Source organism: Nycticebus coucang, chromosome 16 (assembly GCF_027406575.1).
Source record: "Nycticebus coucang isolate mNycCou1 chromosome 16, mNycCou1.pri, whole genome shotgun sequence".
NCBI lineage: Eukaryota > Metazoa > Chordata > Mammalia > Primates > Lorisidae > Nycticebus > Nycticebus coucang.
The window spans coordinates 82,533,828-82,560,652 of record NC_069795.1 but is presented as its reverse complement, the minus strand read 5'-3'; the positions used below and the strand labels follow the sequence as shown (position 1 = coordinate 82,560,652).

Below are 26,825 nucleotides of genomic sequence, written 5' to 3'. Positions count from 1 at the left end.
TGAAATCTCATCATACTGAGTATTACCCTTAAAAAATATGAAGTGACCATCTTTATCCTTTCTTACTTTTGTTGGTTTAAATCATATTGTATCTGTGAATAAAATTGCAACACTTGCTTTTTTTCTGCTTTCCATTTGCCTGGAATTTAGATGACCATCCCTTCACCCTGTGTTTATATTTATCTTTTAAGGGAAGATGAGATTCTTGTATGCAGCAAATATCTGGCCTGAGTTTTTGTATCCAGTCAGCCAACCTGTGCCTCTTTAGAAAACAATTTAAGCCATTCACAATAATTGAGAATATTGATAAGCCTGGTAGAATTTTGGGTATCGAGTTTTTCAAAAGTTCCAGTGGACATTTTTAATCCTTTCACCACTGTGGAAGTTGGAATTTGATCAAAAGTTTCTGAGTGAATTTACTTTTGTGGTGGAGGATTGCGCTGGTCATTATGGAGGATAGGTCTGAGAATATCCTGGAGATCTGATTTAGTTATGGCAAATTTCTTCAACATGTGAATGTCATTAAAGTATTTAATTTCTCCATCATAAATGAAACTCAGTTTAGCTGGATACAGGATTATGGGTTGAAAGTTATTTTGTTTTAGTATATTTAAACATTGATGACCACCCTCTTAAGCTTGAAAGATTTCAGCAGAGAGATCTACAGTCGTTCTAATATTCTTCCCAATGTAGGTTATGGTTTTCTTATGTCTGGCTGCTTTCAGAATTTTCTCCTTCATATTAACTTTAGAGAAGTTAATTGATGTGCCTGGGGGATGTCTTAATTGGGGTGAGTCATGCTGGGGTTCTAAAACTGCTATCTGAATTTCAGAATCTCTTGGCATGTCTGGAAAGTTCTCTTTCATAATCTCATGAAGAAAAACCACTGTGCTTTGAGAAGCAACTTTGTCGCCTTCAGGGATTCCTATAAGGCGAATATTAGTTTTCTTCAAGTTATCCCAGAGCTCTCTGAGAGAATGATCCATTTTTGCCCTCCATTTCTCTTCCCCTTTGATAGTTTGGGAGCCTTCAAAACCTTTGTCTTCAATGTCAGAAATCCTTTCTTCTGCTTGCTCCATTTTCTTACTGAGGGATTCTACTGTATTTCTCTGATCTTTGAGGGCTGCAAATTTTTGGTGCAAGGTGTCACAATCTTTGGTAATTTTGTTTTTGAATTCATTGAATTCTTGAGACAACTTTTGAAATGCTCCTTGAATTTCTAATTCCAACTTTGCCTCTATTCTATTAATCTTATTTGCAATCCAAAATTTGAATTCTATTTCTGACATTTCAGCCATCTGTTTACGAATGGGCTCTTCCATTGTGTCTGCCATATCCTTCCTTGGTGGGGTTGATCTACTCTGGTTATTCCTGTTAATGGAGTTTTTCCACTGATTCTGCCCCATGATTATTTTATACCATTTGGCTAGATGAGCAGATAAGGATAAGTTGGGTTGAGGGCTCCAGGAGTAGTGATTAACCAGCCCTTTGCCTAAAAGCTGAGACTAGTGTCTGTATATTTTCCCCTAGAGCTTTGCCAAGGACCTGTACAGTGCTACAGCCTGAGAAACTGGGGGCCTGCTTGGTGTGGTGGGGCTGAGTGGCTCTGTCTTGTTTTCAGCTGGTCTCTGTCCTACCCTAGTGAATCAGTTACTCTGGGTTGAAGTCTCTGCTGTGGAGAAATACCAGCAATTAAGTCACCCTGCCCCACACGGCAACAATTAGAAAAGGAAAATCATACCTTCCTACAACCACACACCCAGGGTACCACTTTGGATAGTTCTTGGGTGATTGGCCCAGTTCAAGAGGTCCAAATCAATTGTCCCAGTCAGCACCAGTCTCAGATGGGAGAATTCAAAAGGTCTCCAGCAACTAGATAGCAGGGGTCTGCTGACAGCTCAAGTATAACTCACTCCGGTGCTCTGTGGGTCAGAAGGACCCACCCAGCAAATAAATTAGTCTGGGAAGGTTGTTACCTCCTTCCCCACCTTGCACCTCTGTCACATCCAGTCACTGGTAACCCCGTAGGGCTGTGACCCAGTTCCCTCCAATGAGCAGATGCTCCAGGGGGTTGTGCCTGTCTGAGTCACAGGGAGATCTATGTCTCCTCATCCTGTCCGCTGCTCTCTGCCACTATCTGGCAGTTGGAGGTGAGGCCTGACAACCTCAGATGCTTAATGGAGGCTGGGCTGTTAACTCAGTTCCAGTCCCACCCCTGATTGATGTTGTTGACAGAACAGAACAACTTCACAGAATTTGTTTCTGTCCCTTCTATATTCCCCTGCAGATCAGACACTGTTTTGAGTTCACAGAAACTGCAACTCAGCCCCAGTCTGTGCCGCTGCCCGGTCTCGGCTGCAGTTTGTGCTGGGGTGGGCAGGGTTAGAGCTCACACTCAGCTATCAGTTCCAGCCTCTACCTGCCCACCTTTGTCTCAACTATGATCCCCTGAGGGCTGGGTGCATCTTAGGCTCAGTAAAGCAGTCCTCTGGGTCAGCCCCACCCTGAGAGTCTGCCATCTTCTTCGCGCACGCATGTATTCTAGTCCCTGTGCTCTGCATAGGCCAGTACTGTCTCAGGCATACCCTTTACTCATGGGGCCTACATTTCCATCCCAGATCTGTTCCACCAGTGGCTGCCACCAGAGAAGATGCCTGGCTTCCTCTGGTTGCCCAGAGAGACAGACAGTGTCTGTCCAGAATATCTCCAGGGGTGTGAGTCCTATTGTTGCCACTGAGGCTGCTACTCTGTGCCTCAGGGCACCATATCTCAGCTGACTATCTTCTTTCTACTCCCGTGCTGCAGAATCAGCACAGACCAACAACAGGCCTTGCCCTGTCCACACCTCTCGAGAAAATGCCCAAATATCTGGTCTTCATTGGGGACGGGCTTCTAGACCTCAGCGTGAGAGTGAGAGGGAGTGCTGGGAATTCAGAATTGCAGGTAGAGAATATATACAGTTTTATACCTGGCAGGAGAGTGCCATGTCACCCTACTAGAGGAAGGAGGTCCAGTTTTGAGAGGGCCTCTCCTGTGGGATAAAATGGGAGAACATTTAAACTCTGCTTGCTTGTTTGTATGGAGTACTGTGAGCCCTTTTCATGGTGGAGGGGACTCCCATCTGCTTGGAAATGGATTTTGTACTTTTGTTTGTATCCTTGAGGTTGCAGCTCACCTCATCAGGGTTGATGTGCATTCTTCAACCTTCTCTTTTGGCTCAGCTCCAAACCATCAGCTTACTTGCTAAACTTCTGTCCTTTAACTCTCCTTCTGGACAGTATCCTCTGTGGAAAGTTGGTTCTAGTCAGCCATCTTGTTTCTGCTCTAAATAAATGATTTTGAATAGTAAGACTTAGTATTATAAAGATTCTAATTCTTTCCTAAGTGACTTATACCTTAGATTCAAAATGATTTCAGTCAAAATTGCAATAGGAAAAGGAGCAGAGCAAGATGGCCAAACAAAAACTTTCAGGGATCGTTCCTCCACATAAATGCCTAATTCAACCAGTACCCACACAAGCCAGCATTTTCAGAAGAATCAAAAATAAGGTGATCATGCTACCTGGTTTTAACATTATATATCTAGTTGAAAGAAGCCCTGCAGAGGGCAGAAAAGGCAGTGTCACTTTGAAAAGCCACCTCTTACCTATCCTTCCCACAGTGCTATGATGGCACACCAAGTGGAGACAGAACATGTGTGGCTGGTGGAAGGATAGGGAAGTGATTTGGGGGCTTTGCATTGAAACTTGGCTACCCTGCCATGGGGAACACAACACAGGACAGAATTCTTCTAGTGCCTATGAAGGGAACATTGTTGAGTAGACCAACCAGAGGGAAATCCTCTGACCTGAAACCTAAATTCCAGCTACCCCCACATCAGTGTTAGAGGACCTGTACTATGGGCAGAGAAAGAATTCTTGACTCAAAGATTAAGACGTATTTTAAAGCAAGAAGTTTATTTTGCTTTTTAAAGGCAGGAAGGGCACAGCACAAAAGGAAGAAGAAATTCCAGCCATAGAAGGAGTGACTGGGAATTTTTCTTGAGGATTGGAGAGCAAAGAATTTGTTATCATAAAAGGCTATTTGTTTTCTAGTGTGGTTGATGTTGTGAAACGATAACTGAAGGTAATTGTATTCCAGAGCAGTTCTTTTCTGTTAGGTTGGTGTTATCTCATTTCTCAGAAGGTAATCTGGTAAATTCTGGAGGGTTATCTACCCTATTCTGTTTTTAATTTTTTTTTTTTTAAGAAGTGTCTTCCAGTTCTGCAAATAAGCTCTTAAAAAAAGAGGTTAAGAATAGGTGACCAAGCAAGAAGCAACCAATGTGGGCTAGCACACCATTGTGTGCAATAATGTTATTATGTTAGATGGCTTATTAGAAATGTCAACCTTTTAACCGGTCAACAAAAAGTACCATAGTACCTAGATAAACTAAATAAGGCTCTTGCACCACAAAGGCTTTGGTCTTTGGACAATTTCTGTGACAGTACTTGCTGAAAGCCAATGGACTTGGGTTGCATATGATCCAGTGAGACACCAGCAGTTGTGGCCAAGCCATTGCCTATGTCACCCCTCCCCCAACTACAGGGAGCACAGTTCATGGAGAGTCTTATTCTACTTAGGGAAAGGAATTTGAAAGCTCAGAAGTCTCTGTTTGCAATTTGGAACTAGCTCAGCCACAGTAAAATAAAGTACCAATTAGTCTCCTGAAGCCCCTGAGTCCAGGGCTTAGTTTCTTCATGCCATTTCTGGACACTCTGGGCCAGAAGGAAACACGTTGCCCTGAAGGGAAAGACCCAATCCTGGCAGGATTCATCCTGCTGACTGAAGAGTCCTTGAATTTTGAACGAACATCAGAGGTAGCCAGGCTACAGTCACTACTGGTTTTGAGTGGGACTGGGCTGGCTTTAGGTATGATCTGGCACTGGTGACCACAAGGGAGTACCCATTTCAATCCTCTCCTAATTCCAGTAGCCCATCACAGAGACTGAGGGAAGAGGGACTTTGTCTGGTAATCCAGAGACTTCTTCCAAGTCCACCAAAGCAGGACCACAGGAAGTCTGCAGGGTTACAGGGTTATGGGTTAGGAAACACCTTGTGTTGATATAGCTGAAGTGACCAAAGACTTAGATCACAATACTCAATTCCCTTTGAATACCTAGAGAACTTCTCAAGAAGGACAGGTGCAAACAAGCCCAGACTGTAAAGTTTAAAATAAATGCCTAACTCTTCAATGCCCAGAGATCAACAAACATGCAACATCAAGAGCATCCAGGAAGACACGACCTCATGAAATGACTAAATAAGGTACCAGTGACCAATCCTGGTGAGATGAAGAATTCAAAATGACTATCCTACAGAAGTTCACTAAACTTCAAGACAAAAAAGGGAAGAAATTTAGAAGCTATCGGAAAAACTTCACAAAGAGTTTGAAATAATGAAAAAAAAAAATCAAGCAGAAATTCTAGAGTTTAAGAATTCAATTGACCAACTGAGAAATGCGTTAGTCTTTCAACAGCATAAATGACTAAGCAGTAGAAAGAATAAGCAAACTTGAAAACAAGCTATCTGAGAATACTGAGTCACAAGAAAAAAGGGAAAAGAAAAAATAAGATCTAGAAAATAGCCTCAAAAGAGCAAACTTATAAATTATTCCTTTTAAAAAAGAGGTAGATGTTGGGCACTGTGGCTCAAGCCTATAATCCTAGCACACTGGGAGGCTGATGCAGGTGGATTGCTTGAGCTCAGGAGTTCAAGACCAGCCTGAGCAAGAGTGAGACCCTGTCTCTACTAAAAATAGGAAAACTGAAGCAGGAGGATAGCTTGAGCCCAAGATTTCAAGGTTCTTCTGAATAATGACAATGCCATGGCAGTCTCCCAGGGCAACAGAGTAAAACTCTGTCTAAAAAAAAAAAAGGAAGTACAGAAAGAGATTGGGGCAGAAAGTTTATTCAAAGAAATAATAACAAAGAACTTTCCAAACCCCAAGAAAGACATCAATATTTAGGTAGAATAAGAACACCAAGAAGATTTAACACCAACAAGACTACCTCAAGGCATTTCATACTTAAGTTCTCAAAGGTCACATATAAAGAAAGTCCAAATAGATGCAAGATAAAGGGGGAAATGAGCAGTATGTGTGGCAGCAGACTTCTCAGAGAACATGTTACAGGCCCTCCCAGAGTGGCATGCCATATACAAAATGCTGAAGGAAAAAACCCTTAACTCTAGAATACTGTATCCTGCAAAAACAGCCTTTAAAAATGTAGGGAAAATATGTAGCTTTTCAAACAAAAGCTGAGGGCTGTCATCAATGCCAGACCTATCATGAAAGAAATGCTAAAAGGGGTGCTGCAAGCAGAATGAAAAAGACATTCAAGGACATAAGAGAAATCATCTGAAGGTACACGACTCACTGGCAACAGTAAGGTCACAAACACAGAATACTCTACTGCTGTAATTATGGCATATCTTGAAAAGGAAGACTAAAAGACAAACCTGTCAAAAACAACTACAACAACTTTTTGAAAGATAGTACAAAAGAATACGGATGGGAACAACAAGCTAAAAAGCTCGGGGGAGAAGACTTAAAGGGTAGAATTTCTGTTATATTTCTCTTTGCTTCTTTATTTGTTTATTTATAAACAGAGTTGGCAATATGTTTAACATGATTAGTAATAAAAAGTTTTTTGCAAGCCTCATGGTAACTTCAAATCAAAAAACCTCCAACAGATACACAAAAAGTAAAGTGGAAAAAACTAAAACATACTACTGGAGAAAATCACTTTCAACAAAAGAGATGGGAAAGAAGTAAAAAAGAGAGGACCATAAAACAACCAGAAATTAAATAACAGCATGGCAGTAGTAAATCCTTACCTATCAATGATAATATTTAATGTGAATAGACTCTGATCAAAACAAATAAAGTGGCTGAATGGCTAAAAACATAAGAGCCACTATATAGTGTCTGCAAAAATCCACTTCACCTATAAAGACATGCAGACCAAAAATAAAGAAATGGAAAAATATATCCCATGTAAGTGAAAACAAAAAAAAGAATAGGAATAGCTATATTTCTATCAGATAAAATAGATATGAAGACCAAAACTTGTAAAAAAGACAAAGAAGATCATTATATAATGATAAAGGGGTCAATTCATTAGGAGTTTATAACAATTCTTGAGTGCCATACCTCATCCTATCTCACAGCAACCTTAAACTGCTGGGCCCAAGCAATACTGCCTCAGCCTCCCAAGTATTTGGGACTACAGGCTTATGCCACCACACCAACTATTTTTTCTACTTTTAATAGAGACAGGTTCACGCTTTGCTCGGGCTAGTCTCAAACTCCTGACCTCAAGCTATCCTTTAAAAATGCAGGGAAAATAAGGACTTTTTCAAACAAAAGCTGAGGGATCTCATCAATGACAGACCTGCCACATAAGAAATGCTAAAAGGGGTGCTGCAATCAGAATGAAAAAGACATTCAAGGACATAAGAGAAATCATCTGAAGGTACACGACTCACTGGCAACAGTAAGGTCACAAACACAAGATACTCTACTGTTGTAATTATGGCATATCTTGAAAAGAAAGACCAAAAGACAAACCTGTCAAAAACAACTACAACAATTTTTTGAAAGATAGATAAAGATGGTTTGGCTTCTCAGAGTGCTAGGATTATAGGCATGAACCACTATGCCAATTCTTAACAATTCTGAATATATATGTACCCAGCACTGAAGTAGTGAGGTATATAAAGCAAATATTATCAGAGCTATATCAAGACAAAGAGACTCTACTAAAATAATAATCATGGAAGAGCTCAATACTCCACTGTCAGCATTGGACAGATCATCCATACAGAAATCAACAAAGAAACATTGGACTTAATCTATAAAATAAACCAAATGGACCTGTTATTAATAGATACAGAATATTTCAGAACATTTCAAGTGACAACTTCAGAATTCTACTTCTCAGCTCAGAGGTATATCATTCTCAAGAACAGACAAAATGTTAAGCCACAAAAAAAGTCTCAAAAAATTTTTAAAAAAGAAATCAAAATTATATCATATATCTTACATGACCACACTGGAATAAAAAAAAAAAAAACTTAAAAAGAAACCAAAAAAGTAATTTTATTTACAAAAACTACAAATAAAATAAAATACTTAGGAATAAATTGTCAGATTTATTAGAGAAGTGAAAGTTCTTTACAATGACTACTGTAAAATGCTGATGTAAGAAATTAAAGGGAACACACACAAAATGGAGAGATTTTCCATAGTCATGGTTTGGAAAATTTGATGTTAAAAATTCCATACTTCCCAATGCCATCTACAGATTCAATACAGTATCCATCAAGATACCAATGACATTCTTCATGGAAACAGTAAAAAACAATACTGAAACTTATATGGAACCACACAGGACTCAGAAGAGCCAAAGCCATCCTGATCAAAAAGAATAAAACTGGAAGAATCACATTACCTGCCTTCAAATTATACTACACACAGGTGTAGTAACTGAAAGACCATGGTACTGGCATAGAAACAGACACACAGACCAAAGGAGCAGTATAGAAAACCCAGAAATAAATCCACACATCTAGATTGAACTTATCTTCAACAAAGTTGCCACAAACATAGTAAGGAAAGGATAATCTCTTCAATAAATGGTGCTGAGAAAACTGTATATCCATAGCAAAGAATGAAATTAGACCCTTACCTCTTGCCATATACAAAAATAAAATCAAAATGAATTAAAGACTTAAATCTAAGACCTGAAACTATGAAACTACTAAAAGAAAACATTGGGAAAATGCTTCAGGACATTGCTCTAGGTGAGAACTTCTTGAGTAATATTCCCAAAGCACAAATCAAAGACAAAGCACAGTTGGACAAATGGGATTACATTAAGCCAAAAGCTTCTGCACAGCAAAGGAAACATACGAAAGGAAGAGAGAACCTATAGAATGGGAAGAAATGTTTCCAAACTACCTATCTCACAAGAGCGTAGTAACTAGAATATATAAAGAGCTCCAACAACTCAATAGAAAAATCAAATAATCTGATTTTAAAATGAGCAAAGGCTCTGAATAGACATTTCTCAAAAGAAGGCATATAAATGGCTGACAGATATGTGAAAATATCCTCAACATTATTACTCATCAAAAAGACGCAAATCAAAACTATAATGAGATATCATCTTATTCCAGTTTAAGTATGTTTTACCAAAAAGATAAGTAATAATAAATGTTGACAAGCATATGTGGAAAGGGGAACCCTCATACACTATTTGTAGGAATATAAATTAACACAACCACTATGGAAAACAGGATGAAAGTTCCTCAAAAAACTAAAAATTGAACTACCATATGACCCAGAAATCCCACTTCTGGGTATATATCCAAGAAAAGCAAATTTAGTATATCAAAAATATATCTGCACTCCAATGTTTATCACAGCACTATTCACAATACCCAAGATATGGAACCAACCTAAGTGTCCATTAACAAATGAATGGATAAAAAATTATAGTACATATATACATAATGAAATATTATATAGTCACAAAAAGAATGGAATTCTTCTATTTGCAACAACATGGATGAAACTAGAGAACATTATGTTCAATGATATAAGCCGAGCACAGAAACAAAAATCTTATATATCCTCACTCATATGTGGAGCCAAACATTAAAAACAATCAATCTTATGGAGACAGAATAGAACAATGGTTCCCAAAGGCTGGAAAATACAGCAGAAGGGGGAGATAAAGCAGGTATGATCAATGGTAGAAAAATATAGTCAGACAATTAAATAGAATAAACAATATTTGATACCACAACAAAGTAACTATAATCAACAATAAGTTAGGGTACACTGTAAAATAACTAGAAGACTAGAATTGCAATATTCCTAATACAAAGAAAAAAAAGTTAAATGCTGATATAATGGATACCTCAATTATCCTGATTTGATTAACTCATATTGTATACCTGCATCAAAACATCACATGTACCTTATAAAGATATACAAGTATAGGAAGCTGAGGTAAGAGAATCACCTAAGCCCAAGAGCTGAGAGGTTGCTGTGAGTTGTGACGCTATGGCACTCTACCATGGGCAACAAAGTGAGACCCTGTCTCTAAAAAGAAATTATATATATATATATATATATACACGTATTGTGTTCCCATAATAATTTAAAAGAAAAGTATGTATATTAGAAAAACTGCAATAGGATTTTCCATGGAACTCAGACTAACTAAACCTAAACTTTATAAATAATTAAGATTTTCTTTTAAAAGAAATATTATCTTTCCTCCCTCCATAAGCAAAACAATTTCAAAGTATGAAAAACTTAAATGTGAGAAGCAAAGCCACAAAAAATACTGATAAAAATATTGATAAATTATATAACAGCACCAATAAAGACAGATGGGAGAAGATATTCTGGCAAAGTCCAGAATAGTCAAAGCCCTCCTACCAATCAATATTTAAAAGAAAAAAAAAAACAATAGAAAAATAGGCAACAGATTTGAACAGGCCCCTCCAAAAGAAGACATCAAGTGGACAAACAGTGAGAAACCCCTTTAGTACTCAGCAACAAAAAATTAAAACCACAATGAGATAAGATTACTAATATATTAGTCTGGCAAAACTACAAGTCCTGCAATACAAGGGTTGGCATAGATTTGAAAAATAGGGAGTGTCATACATTTCTTGGGTATAGAATTTGTACAACTTTGGAAAACAGTCAGACATGGGTAATAAAATTAAGTATAGGCATAGCTAGCAATTATACTTCTGAAAATATAGAAAAATCGAGAAATTAAACGAGTACCAAGGCATACATAAGAAAATTGTCAGCTGAATTGTGCATAACAACAATACCTCAAATTTTTTTAAGGTAAAAATTTTCCTTTAAAAAAAGGAAATACCTCAAATTTCCATCCACCATAAAACCAATAAACAAACTTGTATATAATCACGTAATGAAATATTACACAGAAGTGATAATAAAGGAACCACAGCTCCATGTTAACATGGACAAATCTCCAAACATACATTTGATCAAAGTGGAAAATAGTTTTTCCAGATTTATTGAGGTTAATTCGCAAATAATAATTACACATAGAAAGGTACACAACATGAAGTTTTTTATATGTAACCTCTGTGAAATGATTACCAAGATCATTTAACTATAACCCCGCAATTACCCTTTTTTTGGTAATAACAATTGAGATAGACTCTTTTAGCACATTTCAAGTATATAATATTAATAAGCATGGTAATATTAACATTAATCATGTCACCAAGCTGTATTTTAAGTCTCCAGTACATAATTCCTTTTAAGTAAAATTCTAGAACTGTCTAAACTATTTGAAGAATACATGCATAAGTTATAAGATTATAAGAACATTAAGGAAACAATTAGAGCAAAACTTAATTTATAGATTACCTCTGGACTGAACCATGAGAGAGATGCAATTTTGGAAGGGAACCCAGGATACCTAAAGTGATGGTAATACTCTATTTCTTTTTTTTTTTTTTTTTTTTTTTGTAGAGACAGAGTCTCACTGTACCGCCCTCGGGTACAGTGCCGTGGCGTCACACGGCTCACAGCAACCTCTTAACTCTTGGGCTTACACGATTCTCTTGCCTCAGCCTCCCGAGTAGCTGGGACTACAGGCGCCCGCCACAACGCCCGGCTATTTTTTGGTTGCAGTTTGGCCGGGGCTGGGTTTGAACCCGCCACCCTCGGCGTATGGGGCTGGCGCCCTACTCACTGAGCCACAGGCGCTGCCCGGTAATACTCTATTTCTTATGCTAGTTCTGGGAACAAGGATGTTCATTTTAATTTTCTTTAAATTGAGTATAAATAAATGTATAGACTTTTTGTGCATGTGAAGTGATTCTCAATTAAAAATTTAAATATAATTTTTCTAACTGCTCTTTTATAATGTAAATACCTTTAGAAACGAAATTATCCAAGAAAATAAATGTTGGAAAAATCCTGTTTTACACAAAAAGTCTATATTATATTGTGAAGATTAAATCGATGTTCAAAATAAACAATCCAAGCAGTCTATTTATATTAGTTTGATGAACTTTCTATATCTTTAAACTACTTACAGAATATTTTAGAATGGGAATGGTGGATTATTTAAAATGCGTATCTGATACAAGCCATGTCATACCATTATTTTGTCACAAGAGGGACCAGATAGTCAGAAAGTACAGCTTTACTTTTTGATCTTAAGATTTCTCTACCTAACATTTAGATTTTACATACTACAATCCTGCCAGTGTGTGTTATGAAGTGTAGTATTTTTATATATATTTTATATCAGAAAAATATTAGAATTTCTTCTAGCTTGCCATTTTGCTTCTGAAAAAAATATAAATTGTACAGGAATTTTTTAACTTGCTGAACTATTATGGTTTTGTTTACGTGCTATGTGAAAATAATTGTTTTCATTTTGTATTAGTGGTACAAATTTAAAATGCCAAATTCATTTTTATTTGTATTTGTTTTATTTGTTTTTCATATTCAATTTCTAAATGCCTGTGAGAATTGCAACCACTTCCAAATTTGATAAAATGAATCAACATAATTATGGAACTCTTGCTAAAATAATATGCACCACCTACATCTATCACTTTTACCAGTAGTTTTTGTTCAGAGTCTGGTCTAAGGAATCTAGAGTACCTCTAGAAGCTCTTTCAGGGGCCTCTATATAGAGAGGGAGGGGCGATTACTTTTTACTTTTACTGGGGCAATTCTTCTCTTGACTTTTTAGATATTACTCTCTTTCATAGAGCTTTTATTGTGGAGATAGTGAGCTACAGATAGTTTGAAAACCATTGGACTACACTGATAGGAAATAATAGTATCAGTTAAAACGTGTAAAACATTTTATCTCCTTAGATCTCTTCAAAGTAAATTGTGAACTCTGAAAGGTAAGTTGCTATACCCCTAGTGCACAGAAAAAAAATACATGAGGTTATCACAAAACAATCGAAGAGTAATTAACAAATAAGTATGCTAAATAAATAAACAATTCCAAAAGATAGTCAGGGCAAATATCATACAAATTTTATTAAAAAGGAAAGAGTAGCTTACAATAACAGACTTACAGAGAGGTCACATTGTCAGTAAGTAAAAGAAGCAAGTAGAACCAAAGTCCTCCATCTCCTTAGAGACTAAAAAGTCTCTAAGACTTTTTAGATCGAATGTGCGGGAAAGAAGGAAAGGAGAAAATGGGGAAGGAGGAAGAGTGGGAGAGATGGAAGGAAGGAAGGGAGGCAAGAGAGTTTGCTTTCCTCTATATCACAGCTGCCTCTCATTTGCTTGAGCAGGGAAAGATCACCTGTAGTAGATCAAGAATGAAAAATGCTATTTTCATTTATTTTACCTTCATCTTTGAAAAATAAATTTTTGGTGTTAGGGACAAATACAATTTCTGTTTTAAAGAAAGCAAAAGGATTATTATTTTCATTACAATTTTTGTTCTTAAAGGAGCGTTGAGAGAGACAAGTACCCAGGTCATATGACTTCTTTTCCCAGGTGCTATTTCCTTCCCCTTTTCACAAGTTCTTTAAATACCTAAAATGGGTTGGTTTTTCACTTCCTCTCATTTGAGTTGTTAGCAGAATTCGGTGCCTTACGAATGTAGGACTGAGATCTCCATTTGCTTCTAGAACTCCTAGAGGTCACAGCCTTCCTTGCTACAGGACCCTGTCCTCCACCTTCAAAGCCAGCAATGGCGGTGAAGGCCTCTAATTGCTGTTCTTCTCAGACTCGCTTTTCTTCAATCATCATCTACTTTTACAGACACTAATGACTAGGATTTGGCCCACCAAGATAACCCAGGATAATCTTTCCATTTCAAGGTCTTTAACCTTATTTCTATCTGCAAAATTGCTTTTGCTATGTAAAGGGATGGATTTACGAATCCTGGGTATTATGAGGTAGACGTGTTTGGGAAGCCACACTATTCTGACAACCAGAGGAAAATAGCCATTTATAATGTTTATATTTTATCAAATTATAATATTATACAAATATAATTAAAAATGTAAAGGAGTTAGTTTTTCTTATTTTCAGTAGCCATTATTTATAACTGTATCAAACCATGACTGATATGCATAGTTTCTTATGACTCTTGGCCATAAAATCTATGCTCATTTCGCAAACAATATGTTTCCCAATTGGTTATCAAGCTGAAAAATATGTAGTCAATTTCCCAGGAAACCTAGAAATACAAATGATTGACAACACTTAAAAGGGTATGTTTTGAAAAAGAAAGGCAGAGATGTGGATGGGGTAAGAATAAGCATTAAATTTTTTTTTTATTTTTTTCCCACCTTATTGATCAAATCACTGTCTAGAAGACAGAGACTTGTAAAGATCACACATATAGTTGTTGCAGATAACAAATCCAAGCGCCAACCTAGAAAGGAAGATGGATGTGAATGAACACAAAATTGAATAAGGTTAGAAATAAAACACAGCCCTATTCCTATAATGTCATTTAGAATAAGTACCAGAATGTTTCATGTCTATTTTTATTATCCCTTTTATACACCTCTAAGCGCAGCACCCGGCACATAGAAGGCACTGAATAAATACTGTCTCCGAGTTATTTTAATTGGAATTCATGAAGGTTTATAGATTTTTATGGGTGAATTATAATAATGAAAATCCCTTATGTTTTCATTGTTCACCATAGTTCTCAGAGCCTTTTAGTACATTATTTACTAATGGTAATATTAAGAATACTAATAAGACCTGGTAAAAATATGGCATCTGTGAAAATGAAAGATTTTTCCTCTAGTATTTGCATTAAATGGTTATCCATCTGAGAGCAGTCAGTTACAGGTTTTTGAAGGCGAAGACTATTTCTGACTCATCTCTCCCAAAACAGACACAAGAAGAACCTTATGCATAGTAAGTACACCATAAATTTTAATAAAGAAACAATTGTTCTGTGAAGGAATAAATTTTTTAAAAAAGAAAAATAATTGAATGATGATAGGAAAAACCTTTTGGTTTTCATTCATTTGTGGCATTTAAATTATATAGTACAGATTAGCAATATAGTGCAAGTAATTAGAAAAGGACTAAAGAAACTATTGAAAATGTTCTGAAACGGATCAATTTTTAACTCGTTAAGCTTGTAAAAATTAAGTTGTCTTGTGAGGCACTAATATTTTCAGGAAATGAACTATATGTATCATTACTAGTTAAAAAATGGAAAAGGTAGGGCAGTGCCTGTGGCTCAGTGGGTAGGGCGCTGGCCCCATATACTGAGGGTGGTGAGTTTGAACCCGGCCCCGGCCAAACTGCAACAACAAAAATAAATAAATAAAATTCTATAATAATAAAAAAAAATGGAAAAGGTAACCCTTGCGTTTGGAGGGATAATAACCTTTAAGATTCTCACTCTGAAAGTGTTATGACTGCTGGTAACATTCTGTTTCTTGATCTGGGAGTTTGTATTTATAGTCTGTGTATGTCTAGTATTGTCATAAATGCTCTTTTCTGTCTTCTTTTCTGCATATGTTAAGTCAACAAAAAGCCTAATACATCTGTAAGCCAATTACCTGCAGATTTGGATAAGTAACTTACGTAGGCTTCTTAGTTTCTCCTGCCTCCTGTCTTTTTCTTCAGTAAGAAGACTCACACATCCCTTTTCTCCACTGGTAGCAAAAGTTACATACTCAAAGTTCTGGGACCTCTCCAGTTAGGACATTGGTTTGACAGAATGAAGTGATAATGACAATGAATCAAATAAAAATATTTCTAAAATGATTCTTATTATTTTTTTTTTTTTGTAGAGACAGAGTCTCACTGTACCGCCCTCGGGTAGAGTGCCGTGAGGTCACACGGCTCACAGCAACCTCTAACTTCTGGGCTTAAGCGATTCTCCTGCCTCAGCCTCCCGAGCAGCTGGGACTACAGGCGCCCACCACAACGCCCGGCTATTTTTTTGTTGCCGTTTGGCCGGGACTGGGTTTGAACCCGCCACCCTCGGCATATGGGGCCGGCGCCCTACTCACTGAGCCACAGGCGCCGCCCAATGATTCTTATTTTTAAAGGGGTAGTTCATAGAAAATATAAGCTGGAAGGTACGTTAGGCCTCTGGTAGTTCTGTGTGGAATTTTAGTACTTCATTTTAACAAGGAGCTGTGTAATTGTTTTCTGACGATAGTCAACATAGACAGTGTGTAAATCAAACACAGGCCACGGGTGATGTCTCAGTGAAGACAGGAGGGGCACACTTCCTCGGGACTCAGTTTTACTGTCAGCACTCTTTCCTTCCCAACATTATCCTTCCCCAGAAGAACCTGTTTTTGAAGCAGATGTTGGGGCAAAATCCTGATTTAGTCTAATATTCCTCAGTTAACAAAAAAATAAAATCTGAAGTGGGAAGGGATTTACCTTTACTTAAAGTACACAGTTGGCAAGTTCATGTGCTGATAAGACCTGGGTTTTCATGTACTAGAAAACAGATAAGTTAACTTCTCTAAACCTCATGTGTAAAATGAAGGTAGTAATACCTAACCTATTTTTACAGATGTTGAAAAGATGAGATGGTATCTGGCACATAGCAGGTGCTACATAACTATCCTGTTTATTCCAACTGTTAAAGAAAGCCTGCAGATCTTCATGAAATAAAGGAACAAAAATTATGATTGGTAACTTGGACTTTAGCTGACAAATGTCTTCGTTGGTTTGTTTCAGGAAAGTAGTAGACCATCCAAAAAAGCGATTTGGTATCCCCATGGACCGGATTGGTAGAAACCGACTTTCAAATTCAAGAGGCTAATTAATTCCAATTGTGAGTACAATGTAAATAAGTAAGGATACACGTAGTCATTTGATTACTATTTCACAATGACCTAATCAATTCAAATTCCCCTTTTGCTTTCTTGTCTTATGAATCCACTTTTTCAAACTTCTCTAAATTCGATTAATATGGTACATTAATGTTAAATAATTTAAATGACATTTAAAAAGCAGAAGTGTCCTACATCTGCTTCATTCCCCACCAAATTAACGATTTCGCTATTTTTACAGACGCCTATTTAATTATTGAATATTAACATGAAAACAGGGTTAAGATTCTAATTAATACATTAAGTCACCTTTATAAACGTACATTAATGTATAGCAGTCCTTGTGTTACGAAGAACATATGGTCTTGTGAAACGTATCATTTTGTTGCCAATAAAGACATGACTGTGGTAACATGGAACAAAAGTGAATAATGTCACCGGAAGTGTATCAGCCATGAAATCAAACCACCTTACTCAAATCCTAGTTCTGTCATTCATTCATTTTCTTATTTTTGTCAAGTTATCTTATTTTTCTAAGTCATGTATATATAGATAATAATATAATAGTCTTATGAAGGTTAAATTAGATGTTTGTAGGACTCTTGGAATATACTGGACACACAGTGAGTGCAAGGCATAACAGTTTATGCTACTAAAATTTTTTTTCTTTTTTTTATTAAATCATAGCTGTGTACATTGATATGATCATGGGGCATCATTCACTAGCTTCACAGACCGTTTGACACACTTTCATCACACTGGTTAACATAGCCTTCCTGGCATTCTCTCAGGTACTGTGCCAAGACACTTACATTCCACATTTACCAAGTTTCACATATACCCTTGTAAGATGCACCACTGGTGTAATCCCACCAATCCCCTTCCCTCTATCCACGTCCCCCCTCCCTCCCCTCCCTTTCTCCCTATTCTTAGGTTGTAACTGGGTTATAGCTTTCATGTGAAAACCCTACATTAGTTTCATAGTAGGGCTAAGTACATTGGGTACTTTTTCTTCCATTCTTGAGATACTTTACTAAGAAGAATATGTTCCAGCTCCATCCATGTAAACATGAAAGAGGTAAATGATTTCTATCACATTGCATTGTCTCAAGGATTACATGGATAGATACACATTAAGCACTTAATATAGTATGTGATATATTTAACAATCATTAGTTATTATTATTATATAAACAGAAGGATTAGAAATATTAACTTACGGTGCCACACAGAATGTAAATGATGCACATAGAAGTAAAATCCAGAAAGCTCAACATTCATGATTGTATTCTAAGGGAAAAAGGGAAAAGTGAAGGTCATTCTGCACTGCCATGTTCTGAAGTGAGCTTTCTATCCTTCAGCTGACATGTCACCTTTGCATATTTACTGCTGACAAAGGATTCTTTTGGGGGGATGGGGAGTATTCATTGACAGTACAAAGAATGAGGTTACACTGATTGCATTTGTTAGATAAAGTCCCTCTTATAATTATGTCCCAACCCCAAGAGGCGGTCCACCTCCCTTCTCCCATCTCCCCACTTTATATCTTTTAAAGACTAAATAAATGCTTCTTGCTTGTGAAATCTAGGCCATACATTTTCTCCCAATAGGCCTTATAGAAGGTACATCCTTCCTCCCAAACAGATAAGACAGCCTGGAATTTCTTTAACAATTTCAGACTAGAAAAGAGGGAATTTTCCTTTCTGCTTCTCTCAAAATGACCCTCAGATGAATGATTCAGAGACCCTCAGAGCATCACAGTAGCCCTCATCTTCTCTTGGTTTACGTCAGTTCATTTTCTCCTCCTCCCCAAATGCTCTAAAATCACAAGGAGGAGTCAACATTTTATTTACTGCTACTCTCTCATTCTCAGAATGACTTAATTAGAATAAATTTTGCTCTCATGCAGTTGTTGTTAAAAAGTTCTCAAGTTACTAAATGCCTACATATACAAGAGGACGTGCTGAACACTCACAGGAACGCTGTGTTTTGAAGCACCATCCTCAAAACTCAGATTGAACTTTATTTCTTCATATCTAGAGATATACCAAATATGCTCACTCTTCAGTGTTGTTAAAATTAGCCACATTGTATTTGAGTAGGAACTAGCTACTATTATTAAAAATCAAGTAACTCTTTGAATCAGGGTCACCCACGATCCTTCAGAGTCTTGATATATTGAGAACATTTGTGACACTGAAATTAAAACAGTTACATTTGATTGGGTTACACATATATCTTTGCCACCCTGGATTAGCACCCATTTTAACATTTCTGAATTCAACTAAAACAAGGTTATGATAAACAAATCATACAGGAAACTTGTTTTCATCTGAGCATTCAGATAGCTACTAAACTATGAACAAAGTTAAATTAATACCATGTTTCCTGAATCACTGTTGGGCTACATACAAATTTGGACAGTTTTTCTTTTAGAAAACTTTGCTGAGCATCTTGACAATTGTTGTCCTTCACATTAAAATCTGAATATCTTGATATTACAAACAAGTAAGTTTAGTAAAGAATCTATCTATATTTTCCTTTCCTTTTTGTCAATTATTGTGGTCTCACCTGTTCAACCAGTGTTTCTATTTATTATTTCCCAGCGCTATCACCAAGCTTGCCCAGATGTTTTATACTTCCTCCTGTGGTTTCATGTTTTATAGTTGATGAATAATAAAACCATGAAAAAATAATTTATTTCCAATTTCCAATCAAATTTTTTAAGTTACTTTTTTATAATTTTTTCTACAGTCACAATATTTCTTTTAATTAAGGGTTGTAATATGTGCATCATTTAATAAATAACAAAAATCATTAAATAATGTTCACATAGTCATGGAGCTAAGTGATTTAGGAACATGAGATTTTATTTCATCCAAAACAATTCTGGAGCTGGGGCTGAGAGAGGAAACTGATTTGACCAAAATTTTATAGACTTTTGGGCAGAGGAAGATCTAGAACCCAAGTCTTTGCACTTTTAGGCCAGTATTCTCTTCATGACCCAAAATGTCATCATGGTACTAAATTGTCTTTGTTGGATGCTAACTTCATGAGTTTTACATTTCTAAAATAAACAAATGGTATTTCAGACTTTATTAAAATCTCTCACTTGTGTGGGACTTGATGTCTTCTCTTTTACAGCAGGTCTACTTGTGAGTTTTCACCTTCTGGGTTTTATTTTAAGTCTTCACACTAAAAGTGATACTAGTATCTAATCCTGGAACTTTTCCTTGGTTTGAGGTCAAATCTAGATACAGCTGCTGTGGGCTACCTCGTTTCCACACCAAATGTTAATCCCTCCCATAAAGTGTGTTTTAGAAAGAAAGATAATCTGGTATTTGTGCAATGGCTTCCTCAAATAATTAGTACCTTGTAGCAAAATTTAGAACTTTTAATAGGCCTTAATTGTAAGAAGCTCAGCGTTAAAGAAGTATTTTGTCTTGTCTAAGTTTCATAACTTCTCAAGATGGCAATTTCTAGGTCTTTTCCATTGAAATAAGGATGTCTGCTTGCCAGAATTAGAAATTTGGCCATTAATTATACTATCATTTGCTGCCACATGCAGTAAGACTTTTCTTTCAATAAAGTAAGGCACATGTTGCTGTTTTTTACTGACGATTTTTATTTTAGAGCAACATTAACATGCTATCATTCTAATAAATTATTGGAACTCTGAAATGCAACAGGAATATCATGTTTAAATTCCAATATATGATTGCATCCTTTTAATATAAGTATAATATATACAATTATCAATATGCTATCAAACAATAAACAGAAAGTAATAGTCTTTTTTTTATTCTTTTGTTTGTCATGGCATCTTTGGAATGAAAATCAAAAGCCAAAGCAAAATAGAATATAGTAGGTACATGAAGAAAAGAGTTGTGACAAAGCATTGAATAATTTATGTTAAAACTTGAACATAGGGCGGTGCCTGTGGCTCAGTGAGTAGGGCCCCGGGCCCATATGCCGAGGGTGGCGGGTTCGGACCCAGCCCCGGCCAAACGGCAACAAAAAAATAGCCGGGCGTTGTGGCGGGCGCCTGTAGTCCCAGCTACTCGGGAGGCTGAGGCAAGAGAATCGCGTAAGCCCAGGAGCTGGAGGTTGCTGTGAGCTGTGTGATGCCACGGCACTCTACCGAGAGCCATAAAGTGAGACTCTGTCTCTACAAAAAAAAAAAAACTTGAACATAAAACCTAGCTTATATTTTCAAAATACTGTTTTTAATGCATTTTGACCTGAAATCAGCATTCTGCATTATTGCCTTATAATCAAAAGCTATTGTAAACATCATGTAATTAGAAGTTTAGCTCTTCTTACATGAAGTTGATGGAATTCCACCTGATGTACAAAGTTCTCATTAGCTTTTACAACTTCAACTCTCATTCTTACAGACGCAACGTCCGTGGGTGAAATGTCACAGAAATATGAAAGATGCTTCAATGAAGTTCTTCACACTGTTTATTAAAGTTTTTAAAAACTGACCTTCTGCAAATTCTTTCCAAGGCTTGAACTTCAGTTCATCACATCACAGTATTGTTATAGCTTCAATTAAATTGTGCAGATAAATTTGATGCCTGTATACCTTTAAAAAATATGTATATTTTAATTATTCTGGTATGGTTACTTGCCCCCCAAATTTTACTTTTAAAAATAGCAATTTAAAAGCACAATACAGTGAAATACTTTCCATATGCCTTTACCATTCACATTTTTGCAGTTAAAGAATAATGATGAAATTCAGATTTGCTTCTGTAAAATTTAGATAACAATTTATTTGTTCATTATGGGGAATAAGAAAAGGCACTGAGGGATGTTTTCTTTTGAGTACTTTCATTTCTCTCTTTTCTTTTGTCAGTGAGCCTGTTGGGTAATAATTATGAAAATAGGTTTCTCTGATCATATTCGAGTTTCAGTCATGTTCAACCAAACGAAACACAGTCCCTATGAGTATACCGACTTAGAATGTAAAAGTGTAAAAAGTGGAGGATATTCCTCATTTTCCCCCTATTTCTTGTCCCCCTAACAACTTTCCATGTCTAAATTATACCTGATAGTTCATTACCTGTAGCAGTGTCTAATTATGAGGGAATAGCTGCCCACAGAAGTAAAAACAAAAGAAGGGGAAAAGTTAAGGGATTATTAGGTAGTGAACAACCAGAGCAGGTTGGGGTCACTTAAGTGCACGTCATTTTAGCATAGTACAATAAATGATCAGGTATCATGTTACCGACTCATCTAAGAAGCCTTTTAAACCGTTTCATGTGCTGTGTGCTTAATAAGCCATTGATAAGCATAAAGTATTTGAACATTGTGTCTTTAAAATGATTCAGATTGTTTTTAATTGACCTTTCCAGAGGCCTAAGTTTTCTGGAAAGCTAAATTCTTAGCAAAGACTGTGATATTACTCCCATGTAGGAGCATAAGCCCTTTCTGCATTGTATATGCTTCCAAAACACACAGATAACTCTATTCCCTGAACCAGAGATTCAGCATAAGTTACTCAGAAGAAGTTTATCAAAGTATCTGAAAAACACTTCTGAAAGTCTTCCTAATCACTATCAGTCAGGCCTGATACATGGGATGAAAAAGTCTTGGCTAGCAGAGCAAAGCCTTATTATAGCAAAAAAGAAAGAATGCTATAAAAAGGTGTCTTTATAATAAAAGAAGAGAGAAATGTGTAGTTGCTGATTTTAACTAAAAATTAATATACTTGTATGATTCGAAGAATAAAATGAACTAAAAGAAACATTGTGATGACAAAAACACATCCAAGAAGAGCAGAATTAAATGACTGTTCTGCAGGAGGAGCCTGTGGCTCAAAGGAGTAGGGCACCTGCCCCGCATGTAATACCACAGGTGGTGGGTTCAAACCTGGCCCCAGCCAAAACTGCAAAAAAAGAAAAAAAAAAAAAAGACTGTCCTCCTTAAAAGACTAGTTGTTCTGTTATCCAATGTGCTTTTTAGAGACTCAGTTCAGAGGAGATGAAAGGAAGTGACAGAAATAGACATTAGGATACATACTGGTTGTGTATACAACGTCTTCGTTTTTCTGAAATTTTTTCAAATTGCAAATATTCAAATTTAAGTTTAGGGAAAAAACAGTAAATAATGTTTCTTTAAATTGTGATAGAGGGCTAACAGAAAGAAAAATGAATTTTGAGAAAGCTAATTAATTCTGATTGTCATAAATTGCATTAGAAAGAGAATAGTGTCAGAGCTCACAGTTTGAAAGATTTCTTAAGAGGTTGTGATACCTCATGTTCACATTTCTCCAAGCTTCTGATGAACTCTAGGAATGTGTCCTGTTTCTTAGATGTTCTTTCTTTCCTGTTTTCCCCATTTGGATATTTGTAAGCTTCTAATTCAACTAGATGCTGCTCTGTGCTCTGACAAACTTCCTTTTGCCTGAAAATTTCTCATGATAAAGATTTGAAGTTGGATTAAACAAATTGATTTCCTACATTCTTTATTTCTTCATTTAAACTAGGCTATGTCATCCAACTTCATTAAAATAAGAAGTGACAAAATATTGACTTACGTTCTATTTTAATGTATAATGTGTTTGTCTCATAATATAAAATACATGCAAGACTTCCATGAAAAACAAAAGAAAAAATGTTTCTTTCACTTACAATGCTGTTTTATTTCATATTTTAATTTTTACTACTACTTTATACAGAGTAGGAAATAAGTTAGCAGTATACCAGTTTAAATAAGGTATTCTTTTACCATAGAAATAAATTAAGATAATTTCTGTTAAGAATATGATGAGTCATCTCATTTATTTGTCTAGTAGCATTGGACATTAACTAAATCCCATTATATTTCAACTTCAAAATAATACATTACCTTTTTCTGCCCTTTGTCCTACGTGGAGTTTCATAGAACCAATGAATATGTGGATGTGGATTTCTGAATTCTGGTTTCAAATATAGAATCAGCTTCAACAGGATGTAATTCCTGCCCACTTTGTCTTAAAATTTGTTCATACTACGAAATGTCTGTCAAATTGTACCTTTAATGTACATATAGCTTTAGGTGACTAAATTTTTTAAAGAAAATTATTAGAAACTCAATTGATGGGATTTTTAAAAAAGAATAAATATTAAAGGGTTTTTTTTATTATTATTAAATCATAGCTGTGTACATTAATGGTATCGTGGGGCACCATACACTGGTTTTATAGACCATTTGACACATTTTCATCACACTGGTTAACATAGCCTTCCTGGCATTTTCTTATTTATTGTGTTAAGACATTTACATTCTACATTTACTAAGTTTCATATGTACCCTTGTAAGATGCACCACAGGTGTAATCCCACCAATCACCCTCCCTCCGCCCACCTCGCCCCCTTTCCCCCAATATTAAGGGTTTTGAATGTTACCCCTTACATCTAAAGGTTCAAGATACTCTAACATTGTTCAACTTTTCCAAAGTTAATAAACTCGAGATGATGAAAGCAGGAATTTCCATCTTTCTTTATGACAACGTTGTGTTTGTGTTCACAACTGTTATAAATATATAGGAACCTTTTTAGACATTATTCTGCAACTAATATTTACGTGTGTACATTTGAGTGGCTCCTCAGAAAGCTCAACACTACATTCCTATTGCTCAACTTGGTCTGTTTTATATACTTGTTTATTTTTTATCTTTACCTTAAACAATATGTATGGTTTATTTTATCTTGCAAGCTAGTTTTTTCTTTACGCACCACAAAATTTTATAAAAATAAAATTGCATCTTCCCTCATATTGTAAAGTAATGGAATGTGTGTAGACTCACCTCATGAGCTATTACATGCTAATGTAGTCATTAATTCTCTTCATTTATAAAGTTACTCGGACAATATATCTGTTCTACAACAGGGAGCAAATGAAATTAACCTTGCACTCCCAGCCATAGATTGATTAAACTTTTTCACATATAAACTAGAGCAGTTTGATGTGTAAATATAAACCAAAAACTAATCAAGAAAAAGCCAGTGAGGTTTATGTTTGTTGGTTTGTTGTTAGCACATGTCTAGCGTTTTACAGTCAAGCTGAGAGTTGCAAATAGTTTCCCATGTTGTGAGGAAGACAGGACAAATCAATCTGTGAGAAAGTTTTCTGAACATTTTATTTCTCAGACATTTTGCATTACTTTCTCCCAGAGTCCAATAAATGAGATACTTCTGCTTCTTAGAAGTATATTCACTTGATGTGATAGTCTCCATGACAACCGTCCAAAAAGAGAGGGTGGCCATCACAATCATAAAAAAAGAGATAAAACAATAATGCATATTTTCCACCTACATGAAGACAACATCATTTATTTTAACTTTTAAAGATGCTTTTGAAAGTATTTTATTGTAATCTTTTTTTGTTTTCAGATTAATATATGGGTACAGACCACTAAGTTACATTGTTCGTGTTTGCTGGGTAGAAGTCCAAGTTGTAGAGTTGAGTTCTTCCCTGGGAGCTGTGCCATATATCCCCATATTGTGCCCATTAGGTCAGAGCTTATCAAACCCCTATTCCCTCCCTTTTATCCCCTCTAGTTGACTTTAATTGTGTTTTTTTTCTTTTTCTTGTGTGGACGTTTAGTAGTTCAGCTATTAGTGAAAAATATTTTAAGTAATAGCTCAATAGCAAAATCATAACAGGACAAAACCATCTGTAGACAGAGAATTCATGGACAGCACTCTCAACTTTAACTCTGCAAAGCTATTTTTACAGTACCATGCCATTCAAAAGTGCGACTGATTTGTCATTATTCACAACATAAACTTCCAGCATATTATAATCCCCTTCGTAACGAGTTAGCAAGGTGAGAAAATAATATGCAGAATAAAGACTACAGTCTCCTTATGCTTGAAACAGCAACAAACTTTTAAGCGGTCGAGTGAGTATGCATGTATTGTTTTCCCCATGTTTTTATCTTTTTTGCATCCAAGGAAGAATCTTTAAACACAGTATTTCCAAAAGCAAGCTAAAGAAGAAAACCAAACAAATTTTTTATTAGAAAATAGTCAGTAGAAAAAAAAAAAAAAGAAAAGAAAAGAAAATAGTCGGTAGATACTTACACTTGAATAAAAGAGTTAATATGCCTGAATAAGACAGAGAAAAAGAGTTTTAAAAAAGGAATGTTCAATGTGGTAGCTATTAGCCTTATACAGATCTTTACATTCATTACAATTTTAAAAATTAAAAACTCAGCTTCTCCATTGTTTTTAGTGACATTTCAAGTGCTCAATAGTGACTTATAGCCAAGTATAACCATTGACTACCACAATGTGTAATGCAAATTAGACAGTGTTCCCATCATGGAAAGTTCTAATGAACAGCATTATTACTGAGAACATATTACTCATTATGATACATATAACACAGTCCAGATGTGGTAGATTATTCTGTAAAGTTCACCCATTTATTTTACACTTGGGGAACCAACGTACCAGAGAGGAAGTCACATAAGTAAAAAGCAGTCCTAAATGTGCTTCTGTTTACTGAGAGAATAAGAAGGAAGAAAGTTTAAAGATCACTTTGAGAACCACCTAATGATATACCATTAAATTCATTCTTTATCTTCCCATCGAATCTTCCCATACTGACCATAAAATTACACATCAGACAAACCTAACCTAGCTTGTCAGCATTTCGATCTTCAAATATATAAATGAGTCATTTTAAATCAGTAGGTTGTTCCCATTCATTGCCTAACTTGCAGTAGCTTCGTGTCACTTAATTGTAAATTTCTTTCTCTGGTTTTCTTTATCTAAATACCTTATAAAAACTAAGGTCTTTGGGAGAAGGGCCTTTGATTCACTGTTGATTAATGGGATTTATGATGAAAAAGAATTGAAAACTTAACAGGACAGTTAAGCCATTCATTCAAATAAATGATAAGTCTTTGTGCTTGCCCAAGTTTGCCTCCCCAGTGAAATTCAGTCTTTATGCTCATTACCACATATGCACAGAAGCCT

General features: G+C 36.0%; 1 protein-coding gene across 1 annotated transcript in view; it reads left to right on the top strand.

Moving 5' to 3' along the window:
- OSTN (osteocrin) overlaps positions 1 to 24,297 on the top strand; it is a 57,229-nt gene extending 32,932 nt beyond the window's left edge. Inside the window, exons 4-5 of the mRNA XM_053565400.1 lie at positions 16,757 to 16,853; positions 21,249 to 24,297. Of these exons, the coding sequence (XP_053421375.1) occupies positions 16,757 to 16,841 (85 nt within the window). The 3' untranslated portion in view covers positions 16,842 to 16,853; positions 21,249 to 24,297. The remainder of the gene's footprint in view (positions 1 to 16,756; positions 16,854 to 21,248) is intronic.
- Positions 24,298 to 26,825: the final 2,528 nt, after the last annotated feature.